At 46.0% G+C, this 23976-nt stretch overlaps 2 protein-coding genes across 3 annotated transcripts in view; one reads left to right on the top strand and one right to left on the bottom strand.

Annotated features, from left to right (window-relative positions):
* Mcoln3 (mucolipin TRP cation channel 3) overlaps window positions 1-23976 on the bottom strand; it is a 109227-nt gene that overhangs the window by 65467 nt on the left and 19784 nt on the right. Inside the window, exons 2-3 of one of the 2 annotated variants that reach the window (XM_063281683.1) lie at window positions 15654-15818; window positions 15039-15178 (exon numbers count right to left, since the gene is read on the bottom strand). The gene's annotated coding sequence lies outside the window, so the exon portion shown is untranslated. The remainder of the gene's footprint in view (window positions 1-15038; window positions 15179-15653; window positions 15819-23976) is intronic. The other variant, XM_063281684.1, reaches the window with a different exon arrangement.
* Dnai3 (dynein axonemal intermediate chain 3) overlaps window positions 1-23976 on the top strand; it is a 58264-nt gene that overhangs the window by 26162 nt on the left and 8126 nt on the right. The window contains exons 12-19 of the mRNA NM_001134736.1: window positions 353-439; window positions 1500-1628; window positions 3019-3092; window positions 5028-5223; window positions 6928-7015; window positions 16249-16409; window positions 17339-17402; window positions 22846-22976. Coding sequence (NP_001128208.1) covers window positions 353-439; window positions 1500-1628; window positions 3019-3092; window positions 5028-5223; window positions 6928-7015; window positions 16249-16409; window positions 17339-17402; window positions 22846-22976 — 930 coding nt within the window. The remainder of the gene's footprint in view (window positions 1-352; window positions 440-1499; window positions 1629-3018; window positions 3093-5027; window positions 5224-6927; window positions 7016-16248; window positions 16410-17338; window positions 17403-22845; window positions 22977-23976) is intronic.

The raw sequence follows: 23976 nt of genomic DNA, 5'->3' as shown, positions 1-23976 counted from the left end.
CCTACATTCGAAGCAGAACAAAGGACAAAAATCTCCCAAGCACGGGGAAGCGCACGGTTTTTGTCTTGCATTTGTTTGCTCAGTCATAGTATCTGTTACCACAAACATAGAACAGGAGTTGGGGGTAGGAAAGAGAGATGGAAACATTCTCAAAGCCCATCTAAGGATGCTGAGTTACTTTTCCTACAATCCAGGCCAGATTATGCCCGACAATTGATGTCCCGCTAAAAACGAGGATCGGTTATGCAGTTGATCTCTCAGGTGGCACACCACTGGCTTCCCAAAAAGCAGCCTTTCAGACCCAATTCTCTGTGTCCTGAAAGTGCTATTCTGACACCTCTCTCTGCTTTAGATCATCCTGTGGGATATCACGGCACACGCGGAACGCATAGAGAACATCAAGACGGGCGGTAGCAGAAGTAAAAAGGCCACTCTCAAGGTTGGCTCTCCATAGATTCTCACTCACGGGGATGCTTTCTCCACACGAGGGTTTCTCAAAAACATCATATAGAGAAGCTCTGCCATGTTTCTAAAAGCTCGGTATAAGAAACACAGCCTTCATTTTCATTTTGCTATCTTTCGCATCTGTCTGTAGACCTGCCCCGAGTAACTTTGTATGGAATCACTCACTAAAAACAAAAGCTTCGGGGTTGGGGATTTAGCTCAGTGGTAGAGCGCTTGCCTAGGAAGCTCAAGGCCCTGGGTTCGGTCCCCAGCTCCGGGGGGAAAAAAAAAAAAAAGCTTCACTGGCCAGTACAGGAGTTTACAGGGTTTTGTTGTGTTTATTATTAAGGAAAATGAAGGAAGCAAATGCTTTGTCTAAAGTGATTTTGTTGAAGGACCCCAGGATAGAAGACTGGAGAGTCAGGGTACCAAGACACTGCCTCACAGGCCTTGGACGTGCTGCCTCACAGGCCTTGGACGTGCTACCTCACCTCTCCACATGTATAAGATTAAAGAATGACAAGTCCTTTATGTTGAAAATATGCTACCAATGGACTGGCAGGATGGTTCAGTGGGTACACACATACACACATGCACACACACACACACACACACACACACACACACACACACACACACACGCAAGTACACAAAATAAATAACGGAAACTTTAAGTTAAAAGATATGTTACAGTTCTGAGAGGCTACAGTTCCCAAAGAGTACTGAGAAGAGCAGCCAGCATCGAGGGGAGTGTTTCCCCCCACATCACACATCCTCTCCAGCCCCAGGTCTCCAGCCTTGCTATCATAGGTTTCTCCCTCCCTCCTTCAGGAATAGTTTGGGTTCATAATCCTTGTGAGATGTAGATATTACTTTGAAAGGGAAAGTTGCCAAGTCTGTTACTAAACATGGGGCATACGGAAACATTACTTTGTGTTTTACCCTGACTGAGACAACTCAGAGATTTTACAGTTTAGCTGGAATTTTACAGTTTACCGTCCACCCGCCCGCCTGTCAGCTCCCTGAAATGTAACTTTCTTTTCACCTTTATCCAGCCAATGTTTCTCCTTGAACCAGACAGCAATAAAGAAATAATGTATGTCAGACACTGTGCAGTGTCTTCCATTGAAAACGGCCATAGGAAAGTAATCACAGATATACACTGGCTGCCGGACTCATTTGAGGTAAGCTTGGATGGTCACATGGGTGCTGGGAACCAAACCTGGGCTCTCTAGAAGCGCAAACAGTGCTCCTGACCACCCAGCCATCCCGCCAGCCTGGATTCCGTTCAATTTGTTTGTTTTGTTTTTTGAGACAGTGACTCTTGTCTCACAGGCCGACTTTGAACTTGAGTAGCCGTAGATGACCTTGAATTTCCGATTCTCCTGTCTCCACCTCCCAAGTGTGGGGCTTACACATGCCGGTACCTTATCTAGGGTACGGAGCGCTACTGGAGATGGAACCCAGGGTCCTGGGCACACTTGGCAGACAATGTACCTACTGAACTGCCCCCGGTCCCTGTTTAGTTTCTAAAATGTGGTTTTTAAGCGTCTGAAACAGTATTATGGCTTTGGGAGTTCACTCTAGCTTCTTTTCTACTGCTGTGGTAAAATGCTTTGACTGAAAGTATATTAGGAGAGGCAAGGGCTTGTTTGGGTTACCTTCCAATTCTATCCTTGAGGTAAGCTGAGGCAGGAACTTGAAGCAGAAACCACGGAGGAATAGTTCTTGTTGGCTCCATCATTACCCCCCTCTCAGGCTCGTGCCTGCTTTCCTTACACAGCTCAGAATCACCTACCTAAGGGTGATTCTCCCACCGTGGGTTGGGCCCTCAGACACCGAGTAATAAGGTAATTTCCCACAGACCTGCCCACAGCCCAGTTGGATGAAGGCAGTTCTCAATAGAGGCTTTCTTTTCCTTTAACAGAGATAACTAGGACAACATTCTAAATCTTTAAGATACAAAGCCCTGGAGTGCTGAGTCTCTGAGATCCTAGGGGTGTCCTCCAGAGAGGGAGAGATTCTTAAACTCTCAGATCGGAAGGACCAGCATACAGCACACAACCAGCTGATCCTGAAAGCCTGAAAGAGCTGCATTTCTAAAACTAGTGGACAGGAAGCTTATGGATATCATCTGCACTTTATAAAACAATTAAAAATAATCTGTGAATATGCACATAACATTTAGGTCATGTAAACTGAAAAGTCTGAGAATCAACACTTATATGCATCCTAATTAAAACCCTATAAAAATGTTTCTATGAACACAGAATGGATAAAAATTCCATGTAGAGCTGTGTTGGATCATAAAACCGGGACTCCAAGCGTCTGTGAGAGTATTAATGCTAATTTGAAAAAACTTATTAAAAGAAAAAATTAAGGGAAAATAGCTGTAAGAAAAAGTAATTCTAGCTACTTGGAATTTACCTTTCTCTAATAATAGTTTCCATGCTTTGAGAATTGTATGTATATTTCTGGTGAAATGCCCACAGCTAGGCAGGTCAGAGGCAGCCTTAGCTGGGACCCACTACTGTTAGTTTACAGACTTCTCTTTTCTTAAACAATTTCTAACAGATCAACAGGATGGGATCCGTCTTTGAGAACCGAAGTGGAATAAACTGTCAGCTCATCACGTGCTCAGCAGACTGGTACGTCTCTCTTCAAACACTGCCTGGGGCCTATCCCGAACAGTGTTCTTTTGGCTTCCATGTCCCTAAAACCAATGTCTCCCTTCGCTCCCCAGTCATCGTTATCACAGCAGTTAAGCTAAAGTAACCGAGGAGAACTGCATAGACTATCGAGGGTCTGGGGGTTGCTGACATTTAAAACAAAGCCAGGGTTTGACCTGGAGCAGGTCACACCTTAACCCCACCACCACCACCACCCTTCACCCCCAAACACAGAAGACTCCAGCAAGCCAAGTTCTATGAGGACGAGGCCGCATGGTCTACCAAGCAAGTTCCAGGCCGACCAGGGTTACATGTGAGATCCTGCCTCAAAAGAAAACAAGCGAGCTTTTTGTGGGGATAAATTAGGAAATGATAAGAAAATGGGAGCTAGGAAGAAGGCTCGTCTGACAAAAACCCTCGGCAGCAAGGCCTAACAACCTGAGTTCCCAGAACCCAGGGAGGAAGAGAGAGTGGACTCTCAAAGGTTGTCCTCTGACTGCCACACATGCAGCACAGCATGCCAGCGACCATGCACCACAACATGCCAGGGACCATGCCACACATGCAGCACAGCATGCCAGGGACCATGCTCAGACACATCATGCACACAGTAATGACGTTGATATTAATAGTAAATAAAGTATGTTGGGGAAACAGAGTTAACTCAGCATGGCGTCGGTGCACAGCACTAGACACAGTTACTCTGCTTCTTCACACCCCACACTCATAACTTTATGGTACACTCTGTTTCCATTCAGTTTATCTCACTGACACAAGGGTTGTCACACACAGCAGGACAGCCTCTTGAAAGTGGAAGAGTGTCCACTTTTCTGATGCATATCTATATAGAGTGTTGTTAACACACAATGGCTAGGTTGAAGGCTCCTCATTTAGATGAGATCCTGTCTGCCTGATTATAGAATTAACTCATTGCAATGTGGGACACGTAATACGAACAAGTAATGCTTCTCTGGACTCCAAAACTTGAACGTGTTTCCACCAAAAACAGCTTTGTAGCTCATAACCAAAGCATTCAAAAGACTGAAGCCTCAGAGTTATGGATTAAGTTCAGCCTGAGCTGTATGGAGAGATCCCATTTACAAACAAAAACCTTTGACGTTGCATGTGGTGGGGCACACCTTTAATCCTTTAAACCCTGTGCACTGGATGACAAAGGCAGGAGGATCTCTGTGAGTTTGAGGCTAGCCTGATTTGCATACTGAGTTCCAGGACCGGTAGAGCTATGTAGTGAGACCCTGACTCAAAAATAAACAAACGGAAAACAAAAATTCTTTGACCTAAGTAGAAACGATGACTCCTTGTGCTAGGGAAGCAGACAGGAGCAGAAGCTGTGAGGACCAGGAAAAGAGGCTACTTTAACGGCCACCATTAAAACTGTACATTCTAAATAGATGACCTTATTATATATGAGTCATGTCTTAATAAAGCACTTGTATTCCCTTCTGAAGTAATCAGTTACAAACTGAGTCCATGTATTACCATCAAGACAAAGTAAATGATCTGGCATCCGTGGGCACAGTGTGATTCTGTAAAATGTGAACCAATGTGCTGGGGGGAATGAGTTAGTGCACTGGCTGCTCTGACAGAGGCCCAGGTCAGCTCCCAGCACCCACATGAGACAACTCCACCTCTGGTAACTCTAGCTCCGGGAGATCTGAGGCTTTCCTCTCACCTCTGCAGACATCACACCCATACAAAGTCACACCCAACCACATACAAATGCAGATAGTTAAAACCAAAGCTTTGAGAACGTGCAACGCAGAAAGGCCTTGTCTCAGAAAGGCTGAGTTTCAGGAACATTAAGATGTTGCCATTGTCTCCCGTGGTATCTGGACTTTGCACCTCCTACCTGGTCTTAATTTTCAAAAGACAATAACACAAGCTTTCTTTTAGCACAATTTGTTTTTGGGATATTCGACCCCAAAAACCTACAGTCACATCTGCAGCCACAGCCACAACCACAAGCACCACCAATACAAACCCCCAACAACCACCGGCAGAGAAGAAGAAAGAAGAAAGCATTGAAATTCCCTTTGATGTGCCCTCGACTTTCTTGCACCTAGATCTCTCCTGGAAACCCCTGAGTAGAGTAAGTAACATGGGCTTGGCTTCACCCTATACACCACACATGATACATACATCACACCCACGCACCTACCCTCCGAATGAAGAATAGCTTGGGTTAACATGGGACCACGAGATCTGTGAATTCATCCATCCATCTATCCATCCATCCATCCATCCATCCATCCATCCATCCATCCATCCATCCAACAAACTCCCTGACTGACAGTGACTGGTGCTTGCCTAGACCAAACCAGACACACGAATCACAGTGAACTTGGCTGGGATGAGAGTTCTTGTGAACATGAGACACAGTTTAAAAATGGCCACAAGGTGATTCTTTAGCTGCATACTGACTCCTTGAAAATTGGTAACTACTTGGGTGCACCCAGGAAGATTAATTTTCCCCACGTCCATAGGAAAAGAACTGTGCCCATTTTGAATCTCTGTAGTAAGAAGGGATGCTATAATATTGCTGACCACACAGAACTGAGGAGGCATTGGATTTAGCTTGAGTCAGCCATTCGCCTTCAGAATAATACGGCTGCAGCTGTGGGTGGGCCTCCTCTTTAGAATGTGTAATTCTAATCCAAAACTTAGTATTTATCTTTTCTTTTGATTTATGAATATCACGTCAACATTACTGAGTGGTTTGCTCCCAGAGAAGGAGCTTGGAGGGGTGAGAATATTTCTGAAGTAACTACGGAGGAACAGGAAAGAGAATGTTAGAAATTGTCTGGGGTAGGGAGCTGAGGAGATGGCTCAGTGGTTAAGATCAGCTGCTACTCTTGGAGAGGACCTGGGTTCAATTCTCGGCACTCCCCTGGTGACTTCCAACCATCACTTACTCCAGTCCCAAAGCATCTGGTATCCTCTGTAGACTTCTGTGAGCACTGTGCATGCACATTATGCACATACATACAAGCCAAACACCCATACACATAAAATAAATCGAAAAGAACTTTTTATAAAGAAAGGAAGAAAAGAAGTTGTCCGAAGGAGCAGGGAGACTTGCTGCCTTGTGAATAGTGGAAGCAAAACAAATGAATACTTGAGTGCACCAAAGAATAGTGGATAAACATCCAGAAAGAGAAAGCTGGGGAGACAGGCTTAGGGAAGAAACCTAAGGGTCTTTTGTCATTCTGGCCAGGACACACGATGCTGGCACAGGGCCACATCTGTCATTCAGGGTCAAGTATGTCCCTGATGGGGCCCGCACCCATCCAGGAAAAAGCAAGGTCTCTTCCTGAACCTTTGTCCTACCGAAAAGCTTAGGGAAGAAGGGTAGTAGTCCCTTGGTTGTTATCTCACAGTACAACTCGGAAAGGTGAGTTTTGGGATATAATATACAACACATAGAGAAAGAAAATAGCACTTTGGGGTTGGGAAATGTGTCGCCAGGCAGGCTTCCCTTGGTAGCATGGTTTTAGAAAGAAGGACTGGGGGCTGGGGATTTAGCTCAGTGGTAGAGCGCTTACCTAGGAAGCACAAGGCCCTGGGTTCGGTCCCCAGCTCCGAAAAAAAAGAAAAAAAAAAGGAAAAAAAAGAAAGAAGGACTGGGTGCTTTTCATGGAGAAAAACAACTGGGATAAAGGAGGATGGGGTGGGCGGTGGCGGGGTGGGGGGTACAAGGTCGGTTTGTAATGATCTAGAAGCAGAAGAGACAGGACAAAAAAAAAAAGCCAAGGGTTTTCTAAGAATTTATCTTTCTTTTATTTTCTTCCAAAAGATAAAACTGTCCAAGGGTGAAACAAGTTTAGACCACTGTCCAACCAAGCTGAGCCTGGGCGAAGACCCTGCTCTTTGCAAAATACAAGGTAACTAAAGTGCCTTTGTCTATCACAAGGGCATCTTGGAGCATTGCTGTGGATTTGTGTCTAAAGTGAGTCTCTTGCCAGAACTGTCTGACTCATAAAGAGAATTCAGCTAATGACACCTCCAAGATATACACTTATAATGAGGCTGGAGAGATGGCTCACGGGTTAAGAGCACTGTCTGCCCTTCCAGAGGTCCTGAGTTCAATTTCCAGGAACCACATGGTGGCTCACGACCATCTATAATGAGATCTGGTACCCTCTTCTAGCCTGCAGGATTCATGCAGGCAGAACGCTGGATACATAATAATAAATAAGTCTTTTTAAAAAATTAAAGAAATTTATGAGAACTTATATCTCTTTATGAGAGAGATAGCTTATACTAAAATCATCAGAAGACAGAGAGCATGATGGAATTCTGGTTCAGTTCTGTAAGCACTGCCTGTGTGTGTGTGTGTGTGTGTGTGTGTGTGTGTGTGTGTGTGTGTGTGTGTGTGTGTTCTGTCTCCTACCTTTGTTGGTCTTGAACTCCTAGACTTGAGTAGAACTTCTCCCTCAGCCTCTGAGTTCAATAGCACCATGGATACATGCTTTCAAGGCAGCTTCTGTTTGTTTTGAAACCTCATGCCATTGCCTATTAAGGAAGAGATCGTTTTCTTCAGGGCTATGTCCTCTCACCTTGTCCATGCCCTAGTGGATGGCCCTATACCATCCTATACGTACACGTGGGTGGCACTAGCTGGAACCAGCGTGTAATAAAGGAAAAAAGGGCATAGCATAAAGTTAGGAGATGCTAGAAGTTGAGGGATGGGTGGTGTGCTGGCTAGTGTTACGTCAGTTTGACAGAGCTTAGAGACATCAGGGAAGAGGGAACCCCATCTGAGAAGATGCCTCCATAAGATAGAGCTGTAGGTGAGCCTGAGGGACGTCTTGTTTTAAATCAGAGATTGGTTGGGGAGCGTCCAGTCCTTTCTGGGTAGTGCCACTCCTGGGCTGGTGGTCCTGGGTTCTATTAGAAAACAGGCTAAGCAAGGAGTGAGCAGCATCCCTCCCTGGCCTCTGTATCATCTCCTGCCTCTGGGATGCTGTCCTGTTTCAGTTATTTCCCTAACTGCTGTGGATGATGACTACACACACACAAGTGTGAGTGGGAGAAACCCCTTCCTCCCGAGCTACCTTCGGCTGTGGCGTTTTTAATCCCAGCAACAGTGACCCTAGCAAAGGCAGGCAGATAGGATGGAACTACATTGTATACTTGAAGGAAATGTTCAAGAACACATAAATATAACACAATTTTAAATGAGCGAAGCCCACCTAAAGAATGGGTAGCATTCAGAGAATAATTTTACAGAATGAAACTTATCTGGGGTATACCAAAATACATTATGAGACACAAAGAAACAAATTTCCGTAAGTTAAAACTTCTGATTAGTAGTTTCATGGTGCCATGATAAATCAAACTGAATGAGAAAAAAAAATAGAAAGGTAATTTTTAAATCGAGCTTGGCTCGACCCATGCTCTTTCAGAATGCCATTGAAGGGCACACCCAACCTCTCAAAACCCTCAAAGTAAGCTTTGCTGAGCGCTCCGGCTGGAAATGCACACAAAAATGTATAAAGCTAAGTAGCAATTGAAGCATTTTCAGACACTTGCCTTGCCCCCAAAGATTTGGAATTTTGCAAAATTTCCAAAGTGCGGTTAAACAAAAGGAGATCTAAGTAAAAAAAGGTTATTTTAAATTATTTTTACTCATTCACTTTACATCCCACTCACTGCCCCCCTCCCAGGCACCCCCTCCAACAATGCTTCCCCCATCCTCCATTCCCCTTCTCCTCTGAGTGGGTGGGGGCTCCCCCTGGGAATCTCCCCCACTCCGGCACTTCAAATCTCTGTGAGGATAGACAACGTCACTTCCACTAAGATGAGACAAGGCAGCCCAGCTAGAAGAGCACATCTCACACACAGGCAACAGCTTTGGGGACAGCCCTTGCTCCAGTTGTTCAGGACCCACCTGAAGACCAAGCTGCACATCTGCCACATGTGTCTGGGGAAGCCTAGGTCCCAGCTCCAAGGAGATATATACACATACATTTCTCTTTGATGTAGTTAATGCCCAGTTGGATTTGGGGAAATTTTAAGAACACAGCATGTTTGTTTCCCTTTGGTGTCCAAAGAAACATTTTAAAGGAAACAGAGTCTTCCTCCTTTGGATTCAGTTTAACCATTATAATTGCTTGAGGTCCATCTGTGGCTCGGGGACTGTGCTAACAGAACACATGCCTTCATTCTGTGGGTCAGGGGCTGTGCTAATATTGCATGCGCTTTCCTTCATTCTAACAAACACTCATGAAGGTCTCACCGTGAGGCTAGCATGGTGAATAGAGCCAGATGCCAATGCTTGCAACAACCTGCAAAGCTGGGAATTTTCACTAATGTTCTATAATTAGGAAAGCCAAAGCCAAGAGAGGTTAATGCAACTTGCTGATCCATTATCTTGTGCTAAATATCTTCGTATGTTTTCCTTACTGAGTAGCCCAGGGTGGCCTGGAATTCTCTATGTACTCTAAGCTGCCTTCCTTTTCCAGCACCCTCCACCCCCAGCCTCGGAAGTACTGAGTTGCAGATGTGAGCTTTCACCCCCAGCAACCTATTATCGTTTTTTAAAACTGGGTAGATACGAGCAGTCATGACGATGCGGAGACTATCCAGTTTAGACATGGAGATCATTACATTCTTTTGAGTGTGTAGAGTTTTATTCAACTTAATAATTTTGCTGTGGAATAAGAGAAATAAGGTATATTGTACATTAGTAAAGAACCTGGGCCGCTCGCACATGCACACCAAGGAGACACCACCACAGCCACCATCCCTCACTCCCAGAAGTGCCCTTTGTCATCTGTCCTAACTTCCTGCTACTCTATATCAATTTGCATTTTGTACAATTCTATACTAATTATTCAGAGTATGCACTCTCGTTTTTTAACCGGCTGTCTATTAAAATTGTTTCTTTGTCTTGTTTGTTTGGAGGGGACAGTTTGTTACTATGTAGCTCAGGCTAGCCTCACACTCACAATCCTCCTGCCTCGGCGTTCCTACTGCTAGGATTACAAGTGTACACTCCCACAGTCAGCTTTGGCTGGCCATTTTTAATTGGAAACATTATTTATGGATTTATCCACGTTACCTCTATCCCTAGCTCGCTCCTTTTCATTTTAGACTATCCTGCTTTGCTTCTTTGTTGCTGTGATAAAACACTACAACCAAAAGTACCTTGGTGAGCAAAGTCCATCATCCAGAGAAGCCAGGGTAGGAGTCCAAGACAAACACCAGTAGTGGGAACTGAAGCAGAGAACCCGGAGGAATGCAGCTTACTAGGTTTGTCTCCTGGGGCCCATGATTAGCCAGCTTCCCCGACCCAATTTCCTAGGAATGATGCTGCCCACAGTGGACTTCAATTAGCCACTAAGAAAATGCCCGGCAGGCAGGCATGCCCACAAGTCATTCTGCTGGAGGCGATACTTCAGTTGAGGTTCCCTCTTCCCAGGAGTCAAGCTGTCAAGCAGGATTAGCCATCACACAGACTACTATTTCATTGTATAGATACACCCTGTTAGAGGTGTCAGTTCAGGTGTCCCTGTGTTCTCAGTGACAGTTGATACATTGTTAGCTCGTTTCTGTTAGTGTTTGTTATTGTGTCCCAGACCCTAGTCTTTTATCCAGTATATGATTGTGGAATGTTTCTGTCTAGCTTGTGCTATGTTGTCTTGTTCTCTTAATAGTCTTTGCAAAATCAAGCGTTTCCAATTCTGAGGAAGTCCAATTTATCATTGGCTCTTTTGTGCATTATAAATGTGGGCGTTGCCTAACCTAAGGCTGCAAACCTTTTTCCCTAGGTATTTCCGGTGTTTCCCCTTTAGACCTATGATCTCTTTTGAGTTAAGTTTCATCTGGCATGGGTTGTGGATCAAGCGTTTTGTTATGTGTGTGTTCCTACACTCTGTTGAACACTCTCTCCTCTCTCCACAACTGATGTGTATGTTTGTCAAAAGTCACTTGCCCAAGCTGGGTGTGGTAGGTAACACCTATCATCCTAGCACTGGGGAGACCGCAACAGGGAGATGGCTTCAAGTTCAGGGTCAGGCTGAGCTACTTAGTGAGTTCCAAGCCAGCCTGGACTATAAAACAACGAAAGTCACTTCTCTACATGTTTAAGTGTGCTACTAACATTTGTCTATGTGACAAACAGGGACCAGACTCTGTCAAAAGCTCTCTCTGCATCTTTTGAGATGATTTTATATTGTGAGCAATTCAGGGGATGCTTTTATAGAGAGATTTATGTATATCATATACTATATATTATATATTTTATATATTTTTACTGTTTTAAGCTTGTTTACATGGTCAATTATATTAATTTTTAAAATCTATCTCATATATATATACATATATATGAAACAAGAAGGGAACAATTGTTTTTACTTATGATCCTTTTTCACCTGAGAAACTTTTTTACACAATCATATACAGACAGACAGATAGACACACATATATACATATATGTATGTATGTATGTATGTATGTATAAAATTAGTATACAAATCAAGTATTTACCGATAATAAAACAAAAATATTTTTGAAACAAGTCTTTGGCGTGTTTATGGGTGAATACATGCATCTAAAATGTAGTTTATCAAAGATGAGGACAGAACTGCATATTGAGAAGATGAATGTGTGTGTCGGTTTGCACAACAAAAACAGTTGAGTGCTGACAGTAATAAAGCAGTGGAATTCTTTAAATCCACAACTAAACCATTGTGCTCACGTGAAAGCAGAAAACTGTATGCACAGTAAAAACTGTAATTCACGGCGCACAGGAGTCTCAAATCAGAGCCCAGGTGTTCCAGGCGGCGATGCTGGTGTCAGGAGGCAGGACAGCATTGGAAGTACCAGGCATCACTGCTGTGTACTGGGGACCAAGGCTGCACTGCGGCCACACAGGCGAGCAACACAGGAAAGGCTCAAATCCCATTATGTGTTTGATTTTGAATTACCCTTTGCTCAGTTCTCCTTCAAAAGCCCTTTTATTTGGGGGTGGGAGTGGGGGTGGAGGTTGAAACAGGATCCGTTTGTGTATTCTTGTCTGTCCTGGAACTCTCTATGCAGACGAGCTCACAGAGATCCACCTGCCTCTGCCTCCTGAGGGCTGAGATTCAAGGTGTGTGCCCAATGCCCGCATCAGAGACTTTTACTGATTTTTACTAATGCCCAGCCCCAGGCTCAGATAGGATGGGGGGTCATGGCCCCAACTTCAAGAAGCTGTGTACAAGGCCCAATCAGCTAACAAAGCAAGGATGCTCCCATCAGTGAAGGGACACGTTCCAAGCTTACTATACCCGATCCGAACCACAAAAGCACAGAGTTATTCCATAGACAAGACAAAGTAAGAAGTTAACAGTCCTATTAATAAAAAGCAGAATTATGACTGTATCCTGGAATAAAGGTTCCGTGGGTCAGTCCCTGAAAGTCCTACGTTGTGCTTCCGGCTTTTCACTTGAATGTTTCCACAGCATCTCTTGAGCCTACCACTGCTTTCAGACTCTGGGATCATTAATAAGTTAAAGGGGGAGGGGTGGAAGGGGGAGTGCTGTCAGCTGAGCTCAAGCATGGCAGTCCTGCAGAAGCCTATCTGATTACCAAGGTGGCCAAGTGGCTGATGGGCAGGTGGCATGTGCAACATGGATGGGGGCTCCCTGGACAAATCATACCTTAGCAGCACGCAAGCAGACAGCGCAAGGCCTCATTGCTCTAAGGGGACTGCCATACAACCCAAAACTTGGGTTGACTTTAGGATTTTCCACTTGCTGTTCCCTAATGTCAGCTGACCTCTAAGTGACTAACTGAAATTGCGGAAAGCGAAACCACAGATGGCAGAGGCTCCTTGCTGAATTCCAGTCTCCTTGTCTTAGCAACTGCTTAGGGAAAGACTGTGGTCTTCGACGGTTGGCATGAGTCTAACTCTCTTTACTGCCATTCAGCTGGTGCTTCAAGTGTTTTGTAATTCTGTCTTTAGACAAATAAATCCTAAAAGCAATGTTTCTTTTTCTTTTGTTTTTTCCTCCCTCCCTTCCTTCCTTCCTTTTGTCTTTTCTTCCTTCTCTTCCTTTCTTTAATTCTTTCTTTCAAGAACTTAGAACTTCACATTTGCTAGATGCCATGTGCATTCTATATTGAGTCAACAAGTAGTTCTTAAACTCCCACCGTCCCAGACTCTAAGAGCACAATATTGAAAAGCACAGGCCTTGGGGCTGGAGAGGTGTAAGCTTAGCCCTCAAGAGCACTTCCTGCTCCTCTGTAGGATCCTGGTTCCATTCACAGCACCTGTCTCAGGTGGCTCACAACCTCCTACTCCAGCTTCCTGGGCTCTCACACACTCTTTTGGATGTGCACGTGACCATACGCACATAATTTAAAATCATAAATATTTTTAAAGATAAGTCTCTTCACAGACATAATATTCTGGTGGGGCAGACAGGAAATACTTGTGCATGCACCTAAGGAAAGCCTTTTTAAAGTAAGCAGCTAATAGAACACCCTTAGGTTGTCAAACATGAAAACACATCATCCCAATATTTTCTTTCTGCACAACATGGTTTTACATCTTACTTTTAAAGAAAAGCACTTGGGATAAATCATCATAGGAAGAATAGACATGTCCCCAGCAGAAACACAAGTAGGGCATCCAGAAATTCATGTTGCAGGCAATCCCATGGGCTCAGAGAGCTCTGCGACTTCCCGCCTCCTGTGTGAGTAACCAGCTTTAATAGTTTCATTAGACATCACCTGAGGTTTGGACGCACCGCCAGCCAAGCACCTGTTCTGACCAGTCTCTGATCTGTCCAGTAGAATGCACACACAACTTCCCTGGGGCATTTTGTCTATTGATCTGACACTGGATTCCTTGGACCATAAATCACAAGCTTCTGTCGAACCTGCCCACTTTTTCTGGTACTCTGTCGCCACCTAGTGACCAAGGACTTTTTGCCCATCATTCTAGAATCCAGAAGACCTTCCTCCCTTGGGATTTAGTGAGGGATTCCATTCAGGATTGGGTGTTCTAAGATCTCACGTTCTGCACACTGTCCACTGTGGGTCTCTGTGCTCCCATCAGCTGCAGGAGGAGGCTTCTCCGATGACGACTGAGCCAGGCACTGCTCCGTAGAGGCAGTAGGATGTCATTAGGAGTCATTTCTTTCTGGCTGCGTTCCTATAGCCGAGCAGTAGTGTTTGTGTTCTCCGTAGGTGCCTGGCCTGTCTAGTCTCAGGTTCTTGGACAACCAAGCAGCATCAGACCTGGGTTCCCTCTCACAGGCTTGAACACAGTCAGATAGTGGTCGGTCACTCCCACAACATTTGTGCCACTACTGCACCAAGCATGTCGCGCAGGCGGGACCGTCACTAGCTGAACAGTTTATAGCTGGGTGGGTGGGTGCTCACCTCTCTCCTACAGTAGCATTCAGAGCATCGACCAACACCATGAAATGAGTCAGCAGGGGTGAAGGCCGTAGGCAGACACCAGCCAGACCTCTCCATGAGAAAACAGTATTTTAACAAGGAAGGCTTTAGTCTGACAGCTTTTGAATTCCTTCAGAGAGGCCGTCAGAGCCCACCATATGCTTTTTAAGCAGTGGCGTGGTGGTGATAAGTGGATTCTGGCTCGAACGGTCTGTGTTTAAAACCCACAGTTTATTATTGGACCAAGTAAATAACCGTTTCCCTTCATGCCTTACCTCATCCCTGTCCTGTCTGGGGAAAAGGTGAAAAGATAAAAGGAGTATATAACAAAGGTATAGAACAAGGGGCACTGTGCAGATATGTTAATCCAGGAAGATACGCAGTTCAGTGCCTGGCGTGGAGCAGGTATTCAATAAAAATCAGTTGCAGGAATTACTAACACCAAAGAGGTAAACTCTGTGGTGCATGATAGTAGCTTTGAGTTCATTAAATATCCAAGGTTATCCCACTCACCGTGGAGTAAGTGCAGTTGATGGAGATATTCTTCTCTGGCCTTTTGGACGCCATAGCATGAAGCTGCTGTATTTAAGCCACCAAGACGGTTCAGGGGGTACAGGGCTGACAGCACAAGCCCGAAGACCTGAGCTTGGTCCCTGGAACTAACGTGCCTGAGGGAGAGAGGGGATGTTTAGAGTCACTTAAGAGCACCGACTGCTCTTCCAGAGGTCCTGAGTTCAAAATCCCGGAAACCACATGGTGGCTCACACCCATCTGTAATGAGATCTGATGCCCTCTTCTGGTGTGTCTGAAGACAGCGTATGACAGTATGCTCTTACATAATAAATAAACAAATAGATCTTTAAAGTTCTTCTCTGATTTCACACTTGCAGCTCACATGCGCGTGCACGCACATACCCAGACTTTTTGAACACCCCACTATTTTGTTGATGCTACTCCCTCCTTAGTATTTGTGTGTCTCCTATCTCCCCACCTCTTCTATTTCTCCCACCGTGTTAAACATGGCGATTCCTTTTGTAAACTGTTCGTCTCTTTCTATGCATGTGAGTGTTTTGCTTGTGCATATATATATATGCACCCCATGTATGACCAGGTCCCCCAGAAGCTTACCCGGTACTGGAGTTACGAATGGTGCTTAAATGCCACGTGGGTGCTGGGAACCGAGCCCAGGCCCTATAGAAGAGTAGCACGTGTTCTTCGGCACAGAGCTCTCCAGTCCCAGGATACGATCCATTTATTACAAAGCCTGTTTTATGTGTAGCCACAGAAATTTCCCTAGAGAGAGAAAGAGCAGTTCCTCTGCAGTGTTTACCTTTGAAAAACGTGGCGTTAAATATGTTTGGTATTTGATTCGTGTTTTCCTCTATTTTCCAAAGCTTAACAATATTTATAAACTGTACACCATAATAACTCTGCTCTAAAATAAATTTATATCAAATATTTGGAAGAAAAATCCTAGTATTTCGACCTCAGCTTTAACGTGTAATATATAGTATGACATAGTTGGTGGTGGTCTGCAAAGGAGGAGGGAGGGTTCCTGCTAACCCGACCTAGTCACTGCCACATTGGGAAAGGAATGAATGGAACAGATGTGTGTGGAAAGCAACAGAAAATATAATGTGTATTTTTAAAGATCTCTCTCTCTCTCTCTCTCTCTCTCTCTCTCTCTCTCTCTCTCTCTCTCTCTCTCTCTCTCTCTCAACAGGTACATCTTCCATCCATGTTCTTCTGAGAGACAAGATGCTAAGTCAGATGAAATTGCTGAAGGCAGCAGAAATAAACCCCTACCAAAACCTGGAAGGTGGGATGGCCAACATGCTCAAGCCGATTGAGGACTTCCGCACGAAGTTCTTTGTGGGAACGGAGGTAAAAACAGAACTGTCTGGTTTTTAAATTACACTCCCCTGTTGTGGGTTGTTTTTTTGTTTTGTTTTGTTTTGTTTTGTTTTGTTTTTTTGTTTTTGTTTTTTGTTTTTTTTTCACCCCTATTGTACACGGCTCCTGTTCGAAGGCTTACAAAACGCACTTTCATGTTTTAATATGTTTGTTTGTATTTAAGATTTTTAACTTAGATGTTTGAAAGTTTCTTAACAGGGGCTGGGGATGTGACTCAGTCAGCCCAGTGCTTGCCTGGCGCGCACAGCACCACATAAACCAGGCTTGACAGTACATATCTATAATCTCAGCATGCCGAAGGTCCGGGGTTGGGGGTGGGGGCAGGGGGCAGGGAGGCAGGAGGGGCAGGTGACCTGGAATGCATTGACAATGAGCCTCCATGTTTTCATCCGTATGAGACACACGGGTCGGGCTTCTCCCCGTGTCACCGGCTGCTTCGGTCTCTTCTCCATTTAAGTGGCTCTATCTTTTTTGCTTCATGTCCCATCCTTCTGCCTTTCCCTCCTTAAAATGGTTGAGATTGTACTACCATATCACGACTTTAAAAGGTGCACGTTAGGCTGCATCTCCCCTCTCCGTCTTGTCCTGAGGGCAAACCACCGACCGACCCAAACCTGCTGTGTTCCCAAAGCCAGCAGTTACGCATGCGGCCTCACAGCCTCGCGTGTTCCCCGTATGTCGCCGTGTGTACATAGAGTAAACTCATTCGAAATCCAAGTCGTCTTGAAATAGAACACAGTAACAACTCTGAGCCTCCTTCCCCCCTGGTGTACTGAATTCCCGCGTCTCTAGACTGACTTGCTGCTTTATCTTTGAGCCCTCCGACCCAGGGCAGGAGCGCCAGGTCTCTGACCTCTGACCTCGCCCTTGCGTTCATCCAGATCCTGTTCTCTCTCTAGGAAGGTGAGGTGATCTACACAGACTGGAAAATGGAGAGGGATTCTGAAACTGGGCGACTTATGGGTACGTCTGATCCGCTAACCTGTTAGTAAGAAGACCTCCTTTCTTTTTTAAGTTTTACTAGCATATGTTAACTATATGACAATGGGGTTCAGTGTGGCTTACTTAAGTGTAAAATGCATTCTATCACCTTCAGTCCTGTTGCCCCTGTTATCTGCCTCAGCCCCCACTGATGCCCTCTACCCTCTCACCTAGCCCTTACTAATTTATTTATTTATTTATTTATTTATTTATTTATTTATTTACTTAATGGCTGCTGGGATTATGTGAATGGTTCCAGGTTGAGGGTCATTTACAGGAGAATGGGGTCCTTTGCCAGTGTCTACATCACTGAAGAGATGTCACAACTCCCGCAGCCACCATTAGCTGACTATAGATATTCAGGAATGGTGGGGCCTGATGAGCCCCTACCTGACTGAAAACCACTATCTGCCTACAGTTCCTCAGGGCCATCACTGGGCCCTCATGGGTCGTCTCTCTCACCGGGTCTTGTTCCCAGTATAGGACATCAACGGGTCCAGTCTTGCCCAGACGTTATCCCAGTAATCACAAGTGCTGTGAGATCGAGTGTGTAATCACAATGTCTGTTGTGAAGACAGCCTTCCACCTCGCTGCACTCCTTCCTTCCACATCCCTCACATCCCTTCTGTGGAGCTCTGGAGCCTTGAGGGTGTTGCTATATTTCCTAGGTATTTGATGGGCATTCATTGTGGGTGTGTGTGTGCCGCACGTCAGACACTGTGCAGCATGGCCGCATGGTTGCAGTCTCCACTCCTCTTGACACACAGTAGCGAGCTGGGTGCCTTTCTTCTGATCTCAGATCTGGAGGTCCCATCTCCTCCCAGAGCCAGCTTTTGAAACTATTTTTGTTGTTGTTGTTGTTGTTTTGATTAGGACCATGAAAAAAATAAGAGTCATTTATTTTAAATAGATTCTATTCCATTTCTGCACTGTGGGCCAGACACTGTTGATAACAGATGAGGACAAAGCACCCTCTTCTGACCTGTGGGAGAGGCAAGCACTATGGCTATGAGCAAACTGAAGAAGAAATGAACTCCAGAGAGGGGCTTTCTCTCCCTACCATGTTTTTTTCAACCCCAGTTGAGCTAGCTGGGTCCCGCAGGGTGGATTGGAAAATTTTCAGATAGGTTTGATGGAGGAAAACCTCCCTTGTCAAAGGAGCAGCAAGGCTGAGCTCATCGGAACCCAGAAGAACAGGGAGCAGGTGGGAGGAGGGAGAACTCAGTCTAGAGGTCAACCACAGCAGGACACAGCCAGCCATCTGAGTGCAGGTGGCAAAAGGCTGGGGTGGTCTTAACGAGAGTTACCAAGACAGAAAGGGATCCTGGCAAGAGGCGATGGGGGGCTTCGTCAGTGGGACTGGCTGTTTGTCAGAGGACTCCTAATAGCCATAGTAAAGACCCTTGACGAGCCATCAGCCAAGCACTGTGTAACAGGCAACACGGAGCCAGCCTGCCATTCCCACTGAATGCTGTTTGCAGGGCGGGAGAATTGGCACAGCCACACTGAGTTGTAACCCCTGTGCCCTATTCAGTCTGTGGGCTGCAGATGGTTTCCTTGTGAGCTCCCACACAGCATCTTCATAAACAGCAAGGAGATTTCCTGAGTGAAGCCAAGGCAGAGGAGGCAGAGTCAGAGAGGAAGAGGCAGCTACTACTGCAACCCCCCTCCCCCATTAACCAGGCAAAAGAGAGAATTCCATCCTCTTAAGAAACAAAACAAAGCTTTAAAAGAACCTCTGAAAGGGAGATCACCCCCAAATGACATGAGTGTGTGGGAGGTGGGGTGGGGGAGAGCCACACCAAGTATCTCCACGTGATCTAAGAGGCAAGCCAAGAAGTGCAGATTTGAGTGACAATGGTTGACACAAGTGTTCCATGTCGCAGGCCCTTAAACAACCAGCACACAGCCACGCCAGGCTCTGTGCCAAGTGCTCCTCATGGATAAACTCATGTCATCGTCGTCATAGCAGCCCTGTGGCATCACTGCCTTGGGCACCAGTGGCAGCCTTTGAGCCCAGGCAGTCTGCCGCCAATCTGTGCCTTTTGGTTTATTATAATTTTCTTTTGACAACGTGGCCCGGAGGCTCTGGCACCCCATCTAATAACTTAGGGACAGTCCCATTCATTGTCGAAAGTCACGCAGGTCTTCCAAAGGAAAAGATCGCCATGGGATGTTATTAAAACAAAACAAAACAGGACAGGACAAAACAAAACACTAGACCTTACCGTTGTGGTTGATGCCATAGCGAATCACGCTCTTCCGAGAGGGTTTCCAGCCCCCAGGACAGCCCTGTTCATCAGAGGTTGTGTGTGGGGGAAACTTCCCAGGGCAACCCCACAGAGACAGAAGCATCAGCAGAACAAAGCCACTGGTGTCTGGGAGTGTTGTCTGCCTTACCAGGAACTTTCTGGGTCACTCAAGAAAGCCTGGGAAGTATGCTCTGTGACCTCTTCAAGACGCTGTCTCAGAAAGTGGGTCTCTTACTTCCAATCTAGAGGGCCTACCTTTCTTCTTTAAGTTTGCTGAAATCAGTCTGTGACTTACTCTGTATTGTGCAAAACAGTGAGTTGTCAGACCGCACCCTGACCTAAGAGACTCCGTCTTACAAGCGGCCTTTTGGAGACGAAGGGTGACTTTTGGGCTTGGTAGACATTCTAATGGCATCATCTGTTTGCCACCACATCTGGTACCGCAGGGCACAGACAGACACATGATCGTAACTGAGACTAGAAATGGCAGTGCTCTGTCAATACACCAGGATGACTTGAGACCGTAAGGAAACGAAGTCTAATTAAAATAAGATCAGAGAAATGAGCCCCAGGGATTTACCAGGGCATCCAGACCTAGGAAAGTCTACAATTCCCTTGCCTCGACTCCCTCCATAAAGAGGTGGGCACTTGGCACTCCAGAGACCATGGCTCCCAACGATGGGTCAAGGACCTGCAGGCAGAGAGCCCCAGCTGTCCCAGGGGCGCTAGCTCAGCTCAGTCTCCTCCACCAATGTGGCCATCAGAATTGGTGCCTGTGGATCCTTTCATCCACCCGGACAAGCTTCTATCCTTCCGCCCCCTCCCTTAACCTGCCCTTCTTTGCAAGTGGACTGAAGTATACAGCTCAACCCTGACCCTGCAGCCTGGATCTACAGCCAGCAAGTAATAACCATCTTCTCCCACTTGGTTTGGTTCGTCAACTCATGCATCTCCCTTAGCCTCTCTGCTTCTCAGAACCTTGAAGCCTCTGGAACCCCCACCTCTTAGCCCTTTGTAGTCACCCTAAAACCTGCTGTTAACTAAAACACTGCTCTCACCTCAAAGGCCATTCTGGGGCCAAAGGATCGTGTTCTGAAAACACAGATGTAAGTTACCCCAAATTCCATATTCGAATGTGGTTTTTAAAATTTCTTGAAATTTTTATAGTAACAAAGTGAAGGAAGTCATAAATCCAAATATTTTTCAAATACATGGTTGGAAACACCAGGTAGGTGTGTCGTGGCCAAGTGAGAGGACCTTTGCCGTGTGCCTCAGATGCTACCGATGATGTGCTTAGCTTTGGGGTTAGTGGAAACCTGTGGTCTATTAACATCATGATGATTACTGGGGATAGGACCCATTAGTCAGTTTAGAGGCAAGGACCTTGAAAGTGAACAATTCCATTTCTGCCCTTGGCCAGAAGCAGGAAATGTCCTTTTTTCCCAGGCCCTGAGGTCCAGTAGAGAAGTCTGGTTTCTTATTTTCTAAACAGACATCTCTGCCTAGAAGCTGCCCCCAAGCCTATGACTAAGACTCCAGTCCAGGCGCTCATCCCTTCTGGTGAAGAGGCTTGGGTTAGATTTCTGGAATTTCATGGTAGGAATGGGTGATATTGGTTTCCTGATCACAACTCTTCTTCTAAGTGGTTTTAGGGTCTCCACTCTTGAGAGGAGAATATGACAGAAGCCTTGGAGGTATTGAAGATTGAAGACTGACCCTTTCATAACAGACTATTTCTGCCCCCAAATAAAGCCACAATTTCCTCATCTATTCCAAAGATAGGGATCAAACCTGGAAGAGCAGTCAATGTACTTAACCTCTCCAACCCAGGTTGAATAACGTCCCATGGCATCTCTACAGCACATTTTGTTCAGCCATTCATCCATGGATCCTCCCACCTCTCCTCTGTGGCAAGTGATGTTGTGTGAATGTGGACGGACCCAAAGCCTTTTAAAAGCCTACTTTATAATTTTCTTACAAACAAAAGGAGGTCCTGTTCTCCTGAGTATCCCATCAGCGTTTGGATTGGTGGCGATTCAGCCCTCACATAGCATCGAAGAGACAAGGTACAGAGTGTGTTTGTGGTTTTAGTGTAGAGACACTGCACCTTCTGTCAAGAGCGTGCACTTCCGTGGCCATCCCTAGAGAAGGAGCAGAGAAGGAGTATTCAGGTCATCAGCCAACGCTGCAAACGGAAGGGAAACCCAGCTCTGATTCTAAGGAGCTCTGTGCAGAGACCAGAGAGGCAGGAAGACCCTGGGGCTGGAGCAGAGGCTCGGGAGAGCTCTGGTCTCAGCATCTGAACTTTGCCTCTCTTAGCTGCAATCAGGGAAGTTGTATCAAGCCCGTTGCTCTTGTCAGAAACCAGGCTGTTCTTAACACTTCACCTCACCCACTCTGCCTGGCCAAGCCATCCCCATATCTTGGTTCCTTCAGTCAAGTCACCCCTGCCTCTCACACCTACACGACCCCCGGAATCCTCATTGGGGTCCCCACCTGGCTTCCACCTGCCTGTCACCCATTTTCCCCATGACAAACCAGAAAACCTTTGGAAACATAGGCGGGTTTGAGCTAGACTCCTAGGAAGACATTGCACTATAGGCTTGGTCTGAACTCTCTTCCCGGCCATAATCTGACCCTTCTAGACCTTGTTTCCCATTTCACGCCTGTACTTCCAGCTTCCACAAGGACAAAGGCACTTACTGGTCCTCTTTCCGGGACTTCAGGGTGTCCTCCTATCTGCACTGCTCCTCAGCACCAGAAACTTGCCAAGCTCAACTACACCCAAACGATCACTCCCCCGACGATTCAGTACGTTAGGAGTGTCCCCTGTCCCTCCTGCCTTGTAATGGCTTTTCTTCGGTCTGCACATAGACGGGTTTCCATCACTCCCTGAGGGATTTACTTACTGGGTATCTTTCCTTTCCACAAGATTGCCAGCCACTTGAGGACTGGACCATGTCGGGCTACTAGGTACCCATTGTCTAGCCACCCACATGAAGACCTTTGGATATATAAACAACCCACAAATATTCATAAATCCCATACTGGACTTATAAACAGGTGGATGAAGGAAGGAGAGTGGGGCATTGCTGAGGGCCTGAAAAGGGGCCCTGGGGGCAGGTTTCTGTGGCAGATCATGCACCCAAACTTGGTGTTGTCCACTTCCACAGCCAAGAAACCTGTGAACCTCTACACCGTCCATGATGGGGCTGTCCACACTGTCCAGAGGTCACCTTTCTTCAATGACATCATCCTCACTGTTGGGGGATGGAACGTGGCCATCTGGAAGGAGGAGGTCCTGGTAAGTTGCCTGCAGAACCGAGCAGGTGGGTGTGTCTTTGCCACTGAGAAAGACAGCAGGAACACGGGCTGTTCCGGGCTACTGTGACTGTGGGGCACTTTATAGAAAAATGAGAACAGATGGTCTGGCTGCAGCCTGTCAGCAGAACCACTGGAAACCTTTGAAAACACGACCACGTGCCTTTCTTTCCAGAGAGGAAGTGAACACAGCAAGGGCCTTGTCCTCTGAAACCTAACCACAGTTTTTCTTGGAAATGTCTCCTGTGGGCAGTTCATCTGACTTGAATTCTGCTCCTTGAGACTCAGAAGACGGATTCTGGTGACTAGCTGAAGTCCAGGGGTCATCCAGCCTGTCCACTTTTTATTCTGCACCAGGAGCATGTTGGCAGGGTCAGGAAGTTGGCCCTTGTAGACTGAGAGCCCAGAGTTGGCAGGGCACACCGCCTTGCAGACACACGTGAGCACCGGTAAGATTTGATCAGAATTTAGGCCGGTCCTGCTGGAGAGAAGCCAGCCTGCCACCATAAACAAACAAAAATACTGAGAGAATTGCATCCAGTGAAACCAGGGCAGGGCAGACCAGTTCCTTCGGGGAAAGTCTAAATTACTACGTCCCGTTGGTGGGATATAATGAGACTATGAAGAACCCGGAAGGGGAGAGACAGAGGCAGAGAGCATGTGCGGATCACAACTGGAACATACAAATTCTTTCTCCAAATAGCAGTCTCTTACGGATCCCTGATTCATACAAAGAATTTTAAAAGAAATGTGTGTCTTGTACCCAGGGTGCCACCGAGTAACCGGAAGGCTGCTTATGTCTTTATGAGCAAACTTTCAACAACATACTCTGTAGCTTTCGTCTTGTTCTTGTTTGTTTTTCCAATAAGGAGGTTGTGTAGTTAGAGCAAAGAAGAAAACCGGCATGATTAAGAGAAGACTGGCTGGACCCAAGATCCGGATCTCCCTAGAGGCTGAAAGAATGGGCACAAAAGGCTTTGGAG

Source organism: Rattus norvegicus, chromosome 2 (assembly GCF_036323735.1).
Source record: "Rattus norvegicus strain BN/NHsdMcwi chromosome 2, GRCr8, whole genome shotgun sequence".
NCBI lineage: Eukaryota > Metazoa > Chordata > Mammalia > Rodentia > Muridae > Rattus > Rattus norvegicus.
Note: the sequence above shows the minus strand (reverse complement) of the source record. Positions and strands in the feature narration are given on the sequence as shown.